General features: G+C 55.3%; 1 protein-coding gene across 1 annotated transcript; it reads right to left on the bottom strand.

The window, feature by feature from the left end:
* Positions 1 to 402: 402 nt before the first annotated feature.
* On the bottom strand, positions 403 to 16,232 carry DUSP4 (dual specificity phosphatase 4). Its single transcript, XM_036088247.2, has 4 exons — positions 15,376 to 16,232; positions 6,363 to 6,508; positions 5,120 to 5,339; positions 403 to 4,512 (listed from the first exon to the last, which is right to left on the bottom strand). Exons 1-4 carry the CDS (start codon positions 15,806 to 15,808, stop codon positions 4,127 to 4,129), a joined length of 1,185 nt encoding a protein of 394 aa, XP_035944140.1. The 5' UTR covers positions 15,809 to 16,232; the 3' UTR covers positions 403 to 4,126.
* Positions 16,233 to 16,313: the final 81 nt, after the last annotated feature.

Here is a 16,313-nt window from a genome sequence, read left to right as displayed (position 1 = left end):
AGTGTGGGTAACGCCTTATATATTCTCCTGCTATAGCCCTGATCACTTCCTGCTTAGGCTGTTTGATTGACTTCTCCCACCAAGGAGCCATCCTTGTCACGCCATCCTGTGCTTGGCCCAAAGTAGATCAGATGGAGGACACTCTCTGTCTCTTATTGTTCAATTCTTTCTTCCCATGGGAGGCTCTTCCTGGAGAAACCAGGTTCTTAGAGATGCAGGTCAGCCTGCTCCTATCACTGTCCTTGGGTGGAGTTCAGGGTGCAAAAATGGGCCCACCAGTCTACCATCTTAACGTCGCAGTCACGAAGTGCACAGGATTATCAAACGCCCCAGACCTTCTTTCGTTCCCTTCCAAGTCATCACAGCAGTGCGGTTTTCAAGGAAATGATAAACCAGGCCAGACATGGTTGAAAATGTATTTATTTTTCTTCAAATGATCTTTTTCAAGCAATAAATAAAAAGACATGTCAACTCTTCTAAAAAACGAAACCAAACAAAAAAAAATCCCCTAAACTATATACATCCTACCGAAATACAAGCATATCAAATGTAGAAATGACATCACTCTGAAAGATGGGGCTATTTACAAAAGTTACAAGTATTGCATTGCTCTGTCTTGAAGAAGCCTCTTCCTCATATGACTCATAAGCTCTAAGGACGGGCAGGGTGCTCCTGGGGGACAGCGGTATCCCAAGAGGTGAAACTCCCCACTCTTTTTCTTGCTAGACAAGGGACATTTAAGGAAAAACCTCAACATCCAGACACTGTATTCAGGTCCCTAACAATGCTCCGCAGATCAGCTGCCCTTCAAGGGGCATGAAAGGTGCCCCATTCAGGAGGTCGCATGCTCCTTGAGCTCCTGAGAGAAACCATCTTGTCCCTCCGCCAGGCTGGGACTGGCAGCAGGAACCTGCCAAGCCAGTGACAAACCCCTGGCTGTGGTTTCTGAGAGACCAGCTAGTTCTGTGTCGTTAAGACCCACCTCCAGCAGCACCTTGCTCTCCGGAAAGCAAGGTGGTTTTCCCCACCTTGGCCGCACTCGGAAAGCACCTGGGGAGATTTGAAACATACGGACGCCGGGGTTCCAGCTCCGGAGATCCTGGTTTCATTGCTCTGGGACAGCCTGGTAGCAAGGTTTTCAAAACTCCCCAGTTGATGCCAATGGACAGCCAAGGTGTACCCCTGCTTTAATACTACGGACGCGGCGGCCAGGTCCCAACTGAATCAACCACCTACCGCCTTTCTGCCCACTTTCCCACAGATTTTTAAAATTTCTCTCATGGCTTCCCAACCTTGTGGAAAACTCTGGAATCCAGCTGGAACGAGCACCTGAGCAAAACGGCGTCAGGAGGAAATGACTAAAGCTTCGAGTGCCCAGGCACCATTCACAGACGCTTCAGTCTAATACTTCTCCAAGGGAAAGTCAAGTGTATTACCCTTAGTGCTCCACAGACATCCTTGGGTCACACAAGATTCCAGGAGGGAGCTACCTCATCCCTTGGTCTCTAGAGAAGATCCAAGGTAGCCAACAGCACCGTTGATAGGATCAGTGAAAGTGGCAATGTTTTCTGGCCATTTCCGAAATTTTGCATCACCAGAAATCACTTCATGGGAGAGATGCCAATTGAAATCCACCTGGCCATTTGGGCTGACCCTGTGGTGGTGTCTTCATTACTGTTACTTTGAGTCATCAAAGAGACTTCCTGATGACAGAATTATGACCAGGAAAAAAAAAAGTCCCCTTTTCCGATCTAGCCAATTTCCTATTTTATCTCTGAGAGTTCTGAGACTCAGGCTGTTATCCAGTACAAAGAAAATGGCTTTATAAATAGCAGTTTGACACGGTGACAGAAGACTTGAATTGGAAAGCGGGGGAAAGACATGTCTGGGGCTGGTCCTGAGCTCCGACTGTCCGTGTGGTTGGAATCCAGTCTGGGAAAGCACGATACACAGGTTTTGGCAAATGTACACTTGTTCTATAGAAAGTGAGTCTGTTCCAGGTTGCCTGCCCTCCCCCTGCCGCAGGCTCGCCCGCTCCCCAGGTCTATCCACTCTTGCAACCCATAGCTCTCGTAGCTGCAGAGCTCACTGGACCTCACTAATCACAAAACACAGAGCAACTTCCAGGAATCAAGGAAAAAGTAGGAACGGCCAACTGTGCCATCTCTAAATAGGTCCATTGTCCAGGAACCCCAACCCCTCACCTCACCCCTACCTATTCAGCCAAGCAGCTCCCGGGGACGGAGGGAGCCTCTGGCTTTTCTAAAAACAGGAAGTGGGAACTCTGGCCTCACCCAAAGACAGGGCTTGACAAAGGCAGGATGAGTGATGCCAACACAGGTTCATGTTTGTGGAAGGAAATGTAATGAACCTGGTCCTGTCTGGGATGCCAGGATGAGAAAGAGCATTCCAACGCTATTCTGACATTGAGGCTTGAAGTTATTCATGGATGAGCAAGAATGTTCATTTAGATCTAGACTCATAAGGGGCTAAAAAAAACAAAAAAACAAAAAAACCCAAAAAACAAACATGCTCTCATTTCTAGACAAGTTTGCAAACACCTCTAAGCTGACACTCTGTAACACTGTTCCACTCTACGACAGATGAAGTAACATGTAGCTTCCCTCTTCCCGCCCCCCAAGCCCAACCCGCAGAAAACATCCGTCTCCCTCCGAAAGCCTTAGCTCCCTTTGGAAAGGCCCCTTAAAAGGGCATTATCCCAAAAGAGAATTCCACAACGGCGCCTGCGTGCCCACAGTGCCCAGGATAGAAGCCCAACAGCCGGCTCCCAAGCCAAGGGTCTAGCCAGCTCCTTACACCCTCTTCCATTCTAGACCTGAAACATGGTGTTCACTCCCCTCTTATTCAAATAAGGGCCTTTAAAAATATTCACCTAACCCAGGAGTTTTAAGAAGGCAAGAACTTGCTGTACTTCCCTCTAAGCAAACCTTGTAACACGAAAAACGCCGATTTATGCAGAAGAGGAAAAAGGTGGTGCTTCTAATCACCAGAGGATGCACGTCAGGTCCATCTCTAGTTAGCTGCTTGCCCCAAGGGCCTCGCTCCACGAATCACTGTAGGACAATCTCAGTTGCACCCCATTTCCCAGGAGCACCTTTTACGACAGGGCATTTATCACAGATGATAAACAAGTCTTCCGGAAGGGCTGTGAGAAAAGGCTCCCACCGCCAAACTGAATTACTGATCCTGAGAAAAGGCTCTATCATTGAGACCTAGAGCCGCTTTCGTGTTCCCTGTACCCAGGAACCAGCTTCAAAAGGAATCAGAAAGCAGTCCTTCCCTTCTTCCTCCTGCCACCCCACGCTGCGTGCTTCTCAGTGACAACCAGTGCCCCCTGACCCTCAGGCTACCTGCTCCGGACCTGGGACACACGGTCCAGTTCCTAACCGCCTTGACGTTTGCGAGCCATCAGGCTCCGCGGCGGGGCATCGACGGAAATATACCCTAAATTCACCGTCACTAGGCTCCTTGCACTTACATCCTCTGAGGAAATTCTTAATAGATACTTTTATTTATTATTAAGCATCATTATCCACCTGTTGGTGATTTCGAAAGGAAAACCAGGTCCTGTAAGATTTCTTAAAAAAACAAAAACAAAACCTGTTCCAAGAACAAAAAAGAAGGAAGCACACAGAACCAGGCACTTCTGGCAAACTTGTTTTTTCTTTTTGTCCCTCTCTCACCCCCGCACCCCACCCCCACACCCCTTAATAAAACTGGGTGGGCACATTTGCCAGGATCTGTGGGTTTCATAACTTCAAGCCTTACTGCTTAAAAAAATGAGGTAAGAAATTCCTATCTGAAAAGTAACACGGACACACAAACCAAACCGAGGTGTTCCCTGCCCTCTGAGGCAGCCGTTATTGCTCTAGGTTGGAGTGTTTTGTTTGTCTGCTTGTAAGGTGTTTTCGAAGTCCTTATTGCCATTCTAGCTGGCCCCGGAGGAGGGGATTTGGGGGGCGGGTGGGGGGAATGCCTGGTCGCCGGGCCCTCGCGCTGTCAGTCCCCGCGGGCGCTGCCCACCCCGCGAGCCCCGCAGAGCCCCGCAGAGCCCCGCAGAGAGTCGGCGGCCGGGCTCGGGGTCGGGTCAGGGCTCCCCGCGGCCCTAGCAGCTGGGGGAGGTGGTGATGGGGCTGTGCAGGTAGGGCAGGCTGCTGGGGGCCGCGTGCACGCCCACCGACACCGGGAAGCTGAAGACAAACTGCGACGTGGGGGTGGGGGTGGCCTTGCCCCGCTCCCGCAGGGGCCCGGAGGGGCTGGCGGCCTCCACAGCGCAGGACGTGGCCAGCACCTGCGACTCGAACTGCAGCAGCTGCCCCATGAAGCTGAAGTTGGGCGAGATGATGCTCCGCCGCTGCTTGACGAACTCAAAGGCCTCCTCCAGCCTCACGCGCTTCTTCATCATCAGGTAGGCCAGGCAGATGGTGGCCGAGCGCGAGATGCCCGCCTGGCAATGCACCAGCACCCGGCCGCGGCGGTCCTTCACCGCATCTGGGGCAGAGAGCGCGCCGCGGTTAGTGCCCTGCGCGCCCCCACCCCCCGGGGTGGCCCGGCGGCAGGTGCGGACAATGGGGGCGGCGGGGGGGGGGGGCGGGAGGGCGCCTGAGGAGTGTTGGAGGAGGGGCACTCCCATTCCTACTGAGGAGGGGGCGGGGAGAAGCCCACCGCAAGGGACTCTAGCGTTCCACCCCTTCCGGGCTATTTTTGAGACTTCACCGAACAAATGCACTGAGCTTGGGAAAAACCCGGGTTCAAGCCGGTTAAATCCCAACATACCTCCAAGGATTTCCATTTGCAGAAACAAAAACAATGACCCCACTTCTCCCTTTATTTGTCTTCCTCCCCATCCCCAAAGCCGTATCATCTGGACGTCTGGAGCCGGGCAAGGAAAGCGGTATTGGCTGGGTAGGCTGACCGCTCGGGAGCGGGAGCAGATCTCCCTATCCCCCCTGCAACAGGACATCCAGGCGGCCAGCCTCCCTTAGAGGCGTACACCCTGGACGCAGCGCCCCCCCAAGGCCCTCCTCCAGCGGGCGAGGACTTGGGGTTCCCTGCCATCCTCCCGCCCTGGCCGGCGTCCGCCACAGCGCCAACCTACCGATGTACTCGATGGCCTCCATGAACCAGGAGCTGATGTCCGCCTTGTGGTTGTCTTCCACCGGGATGCACTTGTACTGATAATGTCCTTCAAAGTGGTTCGGGCAGTCAGAGGAGACATTCAGCAGGGCCGAGATCCCCAGGGCATCCAGCATGTCCCTCCGGGCAGCGTGGTACGCACTGCCGAGGTAGAGGAAGGGAAGGATCTCCACAGGACCCCCCTGCACCAGAAAGGGAAAGCAAAGGCCCCCGGACATGATGAGTGTCAGGCACCCAGGAAAAGGGCTGGGATGCTCGGGACAGGGAGAGGGAACCTGCCCGAGGTGGGCTTTCACAAGCCCTGGGGAGAACGCCTGGGGACACAGCCCTCCCAGCTTTCCCCTGCACCTGCTGGGGCTCCCAGCGAATGACAGGCCCAGGGGGCTTCTCTGGCCTTTCCACTCGGCTCTGCTGTGAGCAGAGAAGCTGGGCCGGTAAAGCCTGGTGGGCCCCCCCGCCGGTTCAAGCAGCCCGCCTCCGCCCTGAGACATGAAGAGGCAGACGCCATGCTGGCCTTGCCACACCATCTGCGACATTCATCTACACCTCGCTGGTGTGTGGTCAGGTGGCACACTAAAAATGGGTGTTATGTCAGCCTCACAGGCCAGAGGAGGTGTCTTGGCAATATGAGGTAACGTCAGCTTAATTCGTGACACTTTCTGAGTCACATCAACTCAAATGATCTGGGATCTGGGAGCAGAGTTGCTGGACCCCATAAATTCACCCCATCTAATGAAAGAGCTAGAGTCAGCTTGTAAGGAATATAGCAGCTTAAGCTGGTTTCCTTAGCGGAGGGCTGGCCGACCATTTATGTCCACTTGGCATTTACAGTGGGTTGTGCACAGAGGGGGTGGCCTCAGGTCCCTGGGCCGCGCCTTCAAAGAGGGGTGCTCTCTCAGCTTTCTACGTGGCCTGTCACACACTTCTGATTTCAGCAATCCTCGCCTGTCTGCACGTAACTTCAGAGGCTAAGTCGGAAAGGTACGTCTTTGTATTTTTCCGAGTGAGGCTAATAAGAGGGAAGGGGGAAGAATCCCAAGGATCAAATGGACCCTCCCCAACACCCCACCCCAATACTCAGGGTTCGCTACATTCTCCCCAAACTGAGGGACTCTGTCCCAAACCCCTGAAAAGCAGAAACCTGAAAATAAGCCCCCTTGCCCCCACGTTGCCGCTTCCTCCCGGGCTCTGGGTCCCGAGTCTACCTGGTCGTGCAGTGGGGTTCCACAGGAGCTGCAGTTCACGTCCAAGGATTCGGCAGCGCTGGGGGGCACAGCCGGTGGGAGGGCTGCCAGGGCCTTGGTTTTGGAACAGAATTCTGGGTACTCGGAGGAAAACCTCTCATAGCCACCTGTAAAAGAGAAATATGGTCAGGTTAATAGGGTCACTAAGCCAGCAGGAAACCAGAAAGTACTTGAGTCCTACCCCTAGACTGAGGAGAATGGCTGCGAAGCTGGGGCTGGCCTGATCTACACTGGCCACCGGGTGGCGCTGTGGGCCCAGAGATAATGGCTGTGGAGCGCGCCTCATTTGGCGGGGACTTCATCCTGAAGGCTGGAAGGAAAGTTTTAGGAACGAGATAGGTTCAGGATGCAGATACAGAAAGGAGGACGTGCAGGGGGTATGCCGAAGAGACCTTCCCCATCAGCTCCTGAGGGTAATGATAAAGCATGGAAGACAGGATGGCCACTGGGGGTTCCCACAAGTAGGGAGGCAGCCTGGTGCCGGGCCCTGGGACCTACCAAGATGTCCGTCATCCCCCAACTCCAGCCCTTCCTTTGGAGAGGTTCTCGAATGCGGGAGAGAAGGAAAAAAAAAATTACCCTGGCACCAGCCCTTCTGGATCTCAGCAACAGAACAGATGCCAATCGCCCGGCCTCCCGAACAGCTGTTCCATCAACAAGGGGCCAAAATAAGAGGAAACGGGCTTAAATACAAATCCCTCCTGCTACATACAGGTTTGGGGCAAGGCAGGATTTCCTGCCCTGAGAGTTGCTAAGCTCTGGAATGGTTATCTGTGGGATCGTCTTCCGGGGAAGGGAGGTCTTTTAAGTAAAAAGAGATAAAGGGCCAACTTCTCTGGAACAGTGTTAGTGCTGAGCAGAAAGGTGCCGGCTGGCTGGGGGTGGGCAGAGATGTAGGCAGAGGGGCAGGGGGACACCAGGAGGACAGAGATGCCTGGCCAGTATCTGATTCACTTGGGAGCGCCGGGACTTGGCTTGGCGAGTAACTCAGCATCTACTATCCACGTGTGGCCATGCCTGTATTTTTATTTTGCAGTTTCTGTAGGACCCACAGTGGATCATAAATTAATTCAGGAGAGGCTGCAGGTTGCCGAACAACCACTCTAACGGACCCGTTCACCCAACGGTCACGTCGGTGGCTGGCACAGCTAAGTGTCTGTGTGTAAGCGGTGTGGGGCCTGTGTGCCCTGGGACCATTCGTGGGAACCTTCCAACATGCAGACATGCACCATTGGGTCAATGACTTGCCCAAATCCCACTCCCCTGCCCCTAGAAAATACTGCTTTGCAGAGGAAGGGAAATGATTCTTCGCCGCATCAGGAGGCTTACGGAAACACAGTATACGGTTTTTCCTCTGAGCCCCCCTCTTCTGTGTTCCCCTTCATTGCCTCCCTTGGGATAGAAATGGCTATCTCCCTGCTCCCTGCTCACCGGCCTCGCTCCTGCTGAGTCACAACCACCAGCCTCCCCGGAAGGAAAAACCCGCTTGAGGGGCCAGGACTGGCAGTTCCAGGCGCGTTGGTGGCCTTCGCGTGGTCATCTCAGCACAGGGGCACCCCTCCTGCCCATTAGCACCCCTTTTTCCCGATAAGGCTACAAACATGGCTGTCCCAAATGCAGTGAAGAGAGGATGGGGGAAGAGCCAGCCAATGTCTTTAGCTGCGACCCCTAAGACAGGACTCGGGGCAACTTCCCTCACTGTTCCCCCTTGGATGGGGGAAAGGGAAACGGATCAGTCAACAACCGTTGGTGAACACCCCTATACAAAGCCATTACTTGTTACTCTACACGTTTCTATAGGATTTGAAGATTTTTAAGTTAACTAATCTCTGTGTTTATATTACATAATTTGAGCTATTCAAATACATCTTTTTTTTTTTTTTTCACAGAAATGTAAGACCTGGGCGGTGCCCTCCATAAGCGCATCACCGAGACAGGCAGACTAGCAGTGCCCACCGGCCAGTGGCCGGGGAGGAGTCCTGGGGGGGCCAGGGCCAGGCGGCAAGGTCACAGAGGAGGAGCGCCCCGCCCTCCCCGGAGCAGCGGAAGTGGGAGGGGCCTCAGAGTGATTGACACCGTGTTCTTCCCATTGCTGAGAAGGCACGGGGCAGGGAACCAGACAGACGCGACTTCAGACTCGCAGGTCTGGGTTGCATGCCAACCCAGGAAAATCATCAGCTGTGCGGCCTAGGGCTGTCATGGAACCTCTCTGAGCCTCTCCCTCATCTGTAAAATGCGATGAACCGTCGGGGCCCGGCGGCGTCCTTAGAGGCCCCGCTTGGAAGAGCCAATGCTCTGCGCCTGGCCCCGGAGAGACGTATAATGAAGGCTTCCTCTTGTGGCACCTACAAGGGGACCCAGCATTACTGGCAACTTCCTAGACTTTGGACAGCCTTCTCCTCCCGGGCTTTACTGATTTTTTTCCACTCACGGTCCTGAGATCTGGTCGTGGGACAGTAGAAAGGCAGGCATTGCCCTGTCTGAGCTCCAGGACCTTTCCCCCTCGGGGACATCCGCTGCCTCGGGGTGGATCCTCAGCCAACCCCACAGGCAGAGAGCGGAGCAGCAAGCACAGAGGGCTCCAGGGGCCGTGGTGGGCAGGGGGCAGGCGGCCAACTGGGCAGGACAGAGGTGACCCGGGGCCAGACCAGGCTTGAGGGGGGCCATTTGTCATACCCCCTCCCCAAAGCCCCCAGACCTCTCCTAACAGGGCAGAGAGGGTGGGAGGAAACAGCATTAGAATGGAACAGAAACATTATGACTGAAGTCAGTTCCCTCTGGCAGATCTTTAAAGAACACGCAGAAAGGAACCAAGTGAGGAAGCAGATTAGCCCAAGGGACTGAAGCATCCCAGGCCAGGGCCAGCAATGGGAGGGTTTTTCCCTCCTGAGCTGTCACTAGCTTCAGAGGATCCATTACAAGGAGCAGCACCAAAGGAGGTCCTTCTTGCAGGCAGATGAGCTGCACTGGGCCAGGACGTGTCAGATGAGTAGAACTGGCAATGACGGCGGGCCAAGAGTATGCAGGCAGGGTGGTAGGGGCAGAAGCCTGCAAGTTAGGAAACCACCCACGCCCACACCCCACAAGAGCATCCATCCTCTACGGCCATCAGCGCCATTTTAGTAAAAATGATAGCCACTGTTATGAAGGGGAAATGCCCACTGTGTGCCAGGCTCTTCCCAAACATGGGTCCAACCAGCAGCCCTTGAGGTGACTGGCCCCGATGTTACAGAAGAGGAAACTGAGGCACAGGGCCACCCCCAAGTAAGGGCAGGGCCAGCGTTCAGCCCACTGGCCTCAAAGCCACCTGCTAGTCTGGCCATCAGGAGCCCACCCTGCTGTGTGCCCATCTCTGCCTTCCTGGTGGTCCTTCTCTTGGGGGAGGCACAGCCTGCTGGTTTCACCGCGTTGAAGACACAGAATGTTCTGGCAAAACCAGAAAGGATCTGAACAGGACACTCCTGGCATTTCACCAAACTCTGCTTCTTCCCAGGGCTTTTCAAACTACAGGTTGTCACTTAGAAGTCATGGCCAGCACGTTTTAATTAACAGGATATAACAGAATAGAAACCTCTAGACTGAATTTTATTTAAATAAAATAAATTTTTTCGGAACTCTGGTTTCAGGTGTGATTGTGTCCCTACAGGGTCGTGACGTCAGGATTTCAGACTGCATCATCTTTAAGTGCCAATACTCTGTGATCCTAAACGTCACAAACTCCATCTGCAAACTATGAACTGACAGCAAGTGTCTCTGAGATCTGCTTTCCGAGCTCCTGAATACAATTTCATGACACATACACCAATGACTTTCCACCTGTTCTGTGTCCAACAGAATGTAATTCCACAACAGATAATCTGACTCATTTTGAGCCGTTTTTCCCGTGTTCTTAATAATAGACTTTCTAGTCTTAAAGTTCTCATTTTCTCATCTTCATTTTGAAACTTGAGAGGCTAGAAGGGAGAAAAGGAACATAATAATGCCTCCCCACCCCACCCCCGATCAACTTTCTTGAGGAATAGCTGAACTCCACACTCTTTTTCTCACACTCACACAGCAAGACAACTGTCACAGCTTACTGCAAAGGACGACCCACTGGCCACACGTCCATGCAGAGCTGGGACGGGGTGCATAAAAGTGTTCTAGAAAATACTCTAGAATACTTCCCCTGATGTGGGCGTTAACTCAGTAAGCGCCCCCGTAAATCCTGAGCAGTCCTGAAAATGTACGTAAGTGAGCTTCTCCCGCCGGGACCCCAGGCACAGAGCTGCGTGTCCTGCGCCAGGCGGCTGACACCTAATGCCCACACTGGAGCTGGGGCCGGGTTGCCCTCCCTCCCAGGACTTCTGGGCTATCTGCTCCGTTCCGCTGGCTTCCGTTGGAGAGGGAACTTTTCTTCCTGTCAAACTGCCTTTCTCAGGCGGCAACTGCCTCCCAGTAAACTGGCTATCTGGTTTCAGATGTTCTGATTTTTTAAAGGAATTTCTTGGCTCCTTAAGAAGGCCGCCCTTGGGGCGCCTGGGTGGCTGAGTCGGTGAAGCGTCTGCCTTCGGCTCAGGTCATGATCCCGGGGTCCTGGGACCGAGTCCTGGCCCAGGCTCCCTGCTCAGCGACTAGTCTGCTTCTCCCTCGGCCTCTGCCCCTCTCCCCAGCTCATGCTCTCTCTCTCTCTCTCTCAAATAAATAAATAAAATCTTAAAAAAAAAAAAAAAAGCCACCCTCCGTCAGTCCTGTGTAGCCCACCTCCCCTCTCAGCCTATGAGGACAAGCCCAAGGGAGCTGTGATGGGCTTAATAACTATCAGGTTTTCACTTTCAATCTGTACCTACACCCCATCTTTCGTTACTTTTGTTCGTTGGAAGCATCCAGTTCAAATGATGCAAAAAGCAGTGAGTTTGCTTCGTTCGTTGTCATTCTGTAATGAATTGCACTTCATTCAGGAAGTTAGAGATTATCTTTAATGCCCACCATTTAGTGTAATTCTGATGCTCTCAAGCCTTGGCTGTCATGGGCATTGTGTCATGTTTGTAAGAAGAAAAGCGCACCCATTTGTCTTTGGGTGGAGGAGGTGTACAACCTCATGCCCCCCGGGGTTTGCTGTTTGACGCCACTGACCTTGGGGCGAGGGAGGGGATTAGGATGGGCTGGGCAACTGGGGACAGAGAGAGACAAGACAGTTAGCAGAGTTAGCAGGGCTGCTGGCTGAGCGCTCCCCACTCCATCACGGGCCTCGTGGGCTGTTTCCTACAGGGAACAGCGCCTGGGGTCCCAGCGTGAGAAGCTCACTTAGGTACAGAAAGTGTCACGTCACCATCCGTACGGTCAGGCCCCAGGACTAGAGCATATGTGCGTTCCAACCTGGGGGAAGAAGCTGGACTAGCTAGTTGATCATCCTTTCTCAAAACAGCGCCAGGACAACTTTGACATCAGAACTCAAATAAAAATGGACAAAAGTCATGAGCTGAGATGAATTTTAGACAAAAGTAAAATAGTGTTTTTATACCTAAAATCTTTTGTGTAAGACTGACTTATTTGAGAAGTATGAGAGGCAACGAATGACTTCTATTAGGGTAAGAAAATGCTCTTTTTGTCTTTCTCTTATGACCAAGGTCTAAAACCCCAATCCTAGGATTTACGAAGGAAAGAGAAAGGGACTTCAAAGGAGATGTGTATTGTAATTAAATCTGAAAAGCTGAAATTTCTAAACTTTCCCTAAAAATGCCTTACAGGATTTTAAATAAAGTAAACTTAGAGGAGAAAGGAAAAAAAGGTGGGGGGGATGGGAATCTTTACCAGCAAAAAGACCAGAAAATGTAGTGATTTAGGTGATTGCTCTTAGCAAAACTTGGATACTATTAGGAAATGTCAAGGCGAGGCAACATTTTATTGATATTAAGTAACATTTACTCTTAAAACTGTGAATTCTTGCATGTGGTATTAGTTAACTACCAGCCATGAGCAACCACTGTCCTTCCAAATGGCAGAAAGAGAAAAGAGATTTTGAAGCACCATTAGTTGGTAGAATTAGAGAGCCTTCGGCTGGGGGGGATAATATAACTTCTGAAAATATTCTGCTGCGTTTCTGTCCCCACAGGTTGGCAGAGACCAACACTCGGGTCTTCCTCTGGCTTCACCTCTGACCACTTTTACTCTACACTCACCAAATGAGACCTACACACAGTCCCATTACATGAAAATTGAAATGAGCAACTCTGATGGGAACCGTATCAGCCAACCCCTAACCCATTAGGGCATTTACTAAAGATAATCTAAGGGGCTTTTCTCCTGCTCACCAGTGTTTCCCTTTAGTTCCCTACCCCCAGAGTGCCCTCCCACGAACCCATATTTTCTACACCAGAACTTAGGAGGCTTGCTTTCTTCTCCCAGCCGGGTGCGAGAAGACACTTCCCGGGTCTTTCTGGCCTCACTAGGGATGCCTTTTCATTAGAGGGCCAAGAGGAGGAAGAGGAACGGTGTTGAAGCTTCCTCTCCTTAGCACACGTATGAGAAGAAGCTAGGTTACATAGAATATGCCCCTGTTAACCTGGCAGACCTTCTACCATCACTGCAGACCTAGCCCCTCACCACCACCACCACCACCACCCACCCACCCACCCCTCTGAATTTGAGGCGACTGCTCCCAAAGGCAGACTCCTTTTGCTTAGAAGACACAGCGAAACCTTTCCTGGCTACTCCCCGGGCCTGGTCCTGCAGAGGCATTGGTTCTACCTGCTGCCCAAGCCTGGACGCTCGAGGATGTGGACTTGGAGAAACCTGGCGTCGCCCTCCCTGCCACACCAGGTCAGACCCTAGAAGACTTCTTTTCCTTTGGCCAGGGACCTCGCTAACGGCCAGGGGACTGTCATTTCCCCCCGAGGCTCCTGTCCTACGAGGGGGCTGTCATTGTACCCAGAGGCTCCTGTCTTACCCCGAGCATGAGCCTCGAGCCTCGCGGCGAGTCGGCGGGGCGGCTCTTCCGGACGGATCCGGTTCTGGGCTCTCCCCGCGGGATCAGGGAGGTGCCACGAGCCGGAGGAGGAAACCTTAAAAATATGCCTTCCCTCCCCGGGGCTTAGGAGTCCGCGCCCGGAAGCCCAGGGGCCGAGGTCCCCGAGCTGCTGCTCTAGGGCGATCCCCTCCGGATTTCTTCCAGGAAGAAAAACAAAACAAAACGCACCCAGACTCCACGTGGGTCTGCACGACCTCCAGAAGGGCCCTGGCTTCAGAGGCCCGCGAAGGAAGGCGCAGGTTTGGGCTCTAAATCAGGAGGGAGAGTCCAGCGCAGCGCGGCACGAAGAACGCCCCGGCCAGCCCGTGCCCCTCGACGGGCCCATCGCCCCGGAGAAATTTCTCTCCCCGTTGCCACGAACGCCAGGAGTGGGGAGGGGAGGGCTGCCGTGCTCCACAGCCTCGCCCCCCACACTGGCGCGGTAGGAGGCTGGCCGTGCGTCCGCCGGGGGCTCCCGGGCACTGCTCGGCCACCAGGCAGGCGAGGCCGCCGGGTCCCGGGCTCAGCGCCGGTCCTTCCGGTGCAACCCCTTCCCTGCACTTTCTCTTAAAGCGCTTTGGGGAGAAGAGAGGAGGATTAGGCTCCCTCGGCGATGCAAAAGGCAGCCCTCACAGAAAAAGAAAAATCAGCAAAATCGCCTTAGTAGTTCAACCAAAGGTCAACAGCAGCATTTCCCCAGCAGCTGACAGGTCAAATGGCCAGGAAACAACTGGCGAGAACAAAGCCCCCCGCTGTTCGGCAGGGGCGAGCCCCGCTCGCCGGCACTGAGCGAGGTTGTTGTGCTTTTTGGAAAGGGCGGCGGGGAGAGGTTTCCGCCCCTCCTCCCGCCACCACCTCCCTTCCTCTCGGGTGAGCAGGTCCGGAGGGGAAAGGAAAGGAGGGAGGAGGCGAAGGGCGCCTGCAGGGAAAGGAGCGGCTCTTTGAAGGCCTGGGTCTGAAACGCCTCGCGGGTTCGGAGGCCGGGACCGGACGCCGGCGAAAGAATGCGCGGAATGCGGCGGTGGGAGGCAGGGGCGCAGCGCGGCAGGGGCGCCCCTACCCACAGCCCGTCCTGCCCCCCCCCGCCGCCCCGCGCGGGGACCGCCAAGGGCCGCGGCTCCTCCAGGCCGGGCAGGTGCGGCCGGCGCACCGTCCCTCCGGTCACTTAGCACGCGGTCCTTTGGGGGTTTCTGACTTCCACATTTGACAAGAACTCGCGTCCCCGAAGAGTTGCGCCAGGGTTCACTTAAAGCAGGCACGCGCCGCCAACAGAGCGTCGAGAAGCGGGTCCGAACAAAAGGTCGTACGTCTCCGCGGCCTGGGTTGAAGGGGCGCCGTCCCATCGCGCGCTCCCCGGATACTCAGTCCTCCCGCCCCCCTGCTCCCGGAGCTGGGGTCTAGCCCGAGGCGGGAGAAGTTGGCCACCTTCCAGGCGGAGCTCGGAGTCGGGCAGCAGGGGACGAGACACAGCTCCACACAATGTGCGCAAACCGAGCTGCCTTCCTGCGTTTACGGAGCCGTTCCCACTTCGGCGCTCACCCTTCACCCTCTTCCCCACCTCTAGGATTCTCGGGACTCGGCGCAGGGCCCGGGCACGCCAAGCCAACAGGCCTGACCTGTCCCCGCCCGCACAGTGGCACTGGGAGCACCCCCCTGGACTATAGGTGGGCAACGCAGTGGAGTCGCTTCGCCTAAGAGGCCCGACGGTCAGTGAGTGTAAATAAATGCAGAAGCTCCGAAGAGTACGGACTTGCAGGTGACAGAGGAAACGCACCCTCACCGTCTCTGAGGACTTCGGGCGCGCTCGCACTTGCACGCAAACGCAGAGACCTTGCAAACCCATGCACACCGGCGCGCACAAAGCAGCGCGCGGGGATCCTCGCGGCCACGAACCCTCCGGGCACTTCTTCCCCTGCCCACTAAGGCGCAGGCCGCCGAGCCCCGCTACATCTCCCCTCCGGCTCGCGCCCCGGCGCCCGAGTTTACCTTTAAGCAGGCAGATGTCGGTGCGCTCGGCGTTGCGGCGCAGCGCCTGCACTACCAGCGACACGGTGCTGTCTTCGCGGAGGCTCTCGGCGCGCGGGCTGCGCTCGTCGTAGACGATGACCGCCGAGTAGAGACCGGAGCGCAGGCGGGCGCGCACCTCCTCCTCGGCGGGCAGGATCTGCTCCAGGCTCACAGAGCCCTTGGCCCGCCGCCGCACGATGGTGTTGCAGCGCACGTTGACCGAGCCTCGGATGTAGCCCGCGCTGTGCGCCAGGAACGGTCTGCAGTCCAGCAGCAGGCACTTGCCGCCGCTCAGCAGCCCCAGGGTGCCGTGGCCGCCGCTGCCGCCCGCGCCGCCGCCGTTCTCCTCCCGGTTCATCAGCCTTTTGAGCACGCTGCAGTCCATCTCCCGCAGCTCCTCCACCGTCACCATGGTCGCCGGGCACGCGAGGAGGCGAGGCACACCTGGGCCGGCTGGGCTGCAGGAAGGGGCAAGCGGGGGCTAAGGGAAGCGCGTGCAGAAGTGGCCGCAGACTTGGCCCCCACGGCCTCCCGCGGGCGGACCTCTTCTCCCCGGTCCCCTTCCTCCCGCAGTCTCGCCGTTACATAGCAGTCCGAGCGGCCTCGGGCACCCGGCAGCACCGCGCGCGCTGCCGAGGGGGAGGTGGCGGTGGAGGGGAGTGTGTTTACGGGAGAGGACCACGGGCTCCCTTCTGTTGTGGCCTCTATTGTATCTGGTCCGTTGTGCTGCTCCCGCCGTAGCCGCCACCGGCGCTGCCGTTCCGGCCGCCGCTCCCCACCAGCAGCCGGAGCTCCGCGCACTGCCCCAGCCAGAGTTTCCTCTTTGGCTTATAGATGTATTAATGCTCCTCCGCTCTCCCCCGGGAGGGAGCAGATTCATTACTACCTCCCGAGGCCCCGCCTCTTGCCATTCCGGG

The sequence above is a fragment of the Halichoerus grypus genome, chromosome 3 (assembly GCF_964656455.1).
Source record: "Halichoerus grypus chromosome 3, mHalGry1.hap1.1, whole genome shotgun sequence".
In the NCBI taxonomy this organism is placed as follows: domain Eukaryota; kingdom Metazoa; phylum Chordata; class Mammalia; order Carnivora; family Phocidae; genus Halichoerus; species Halichoerus grypus.
This window is presented reverse-complemented; position numbering and strand designations above follow the sequence as displayed.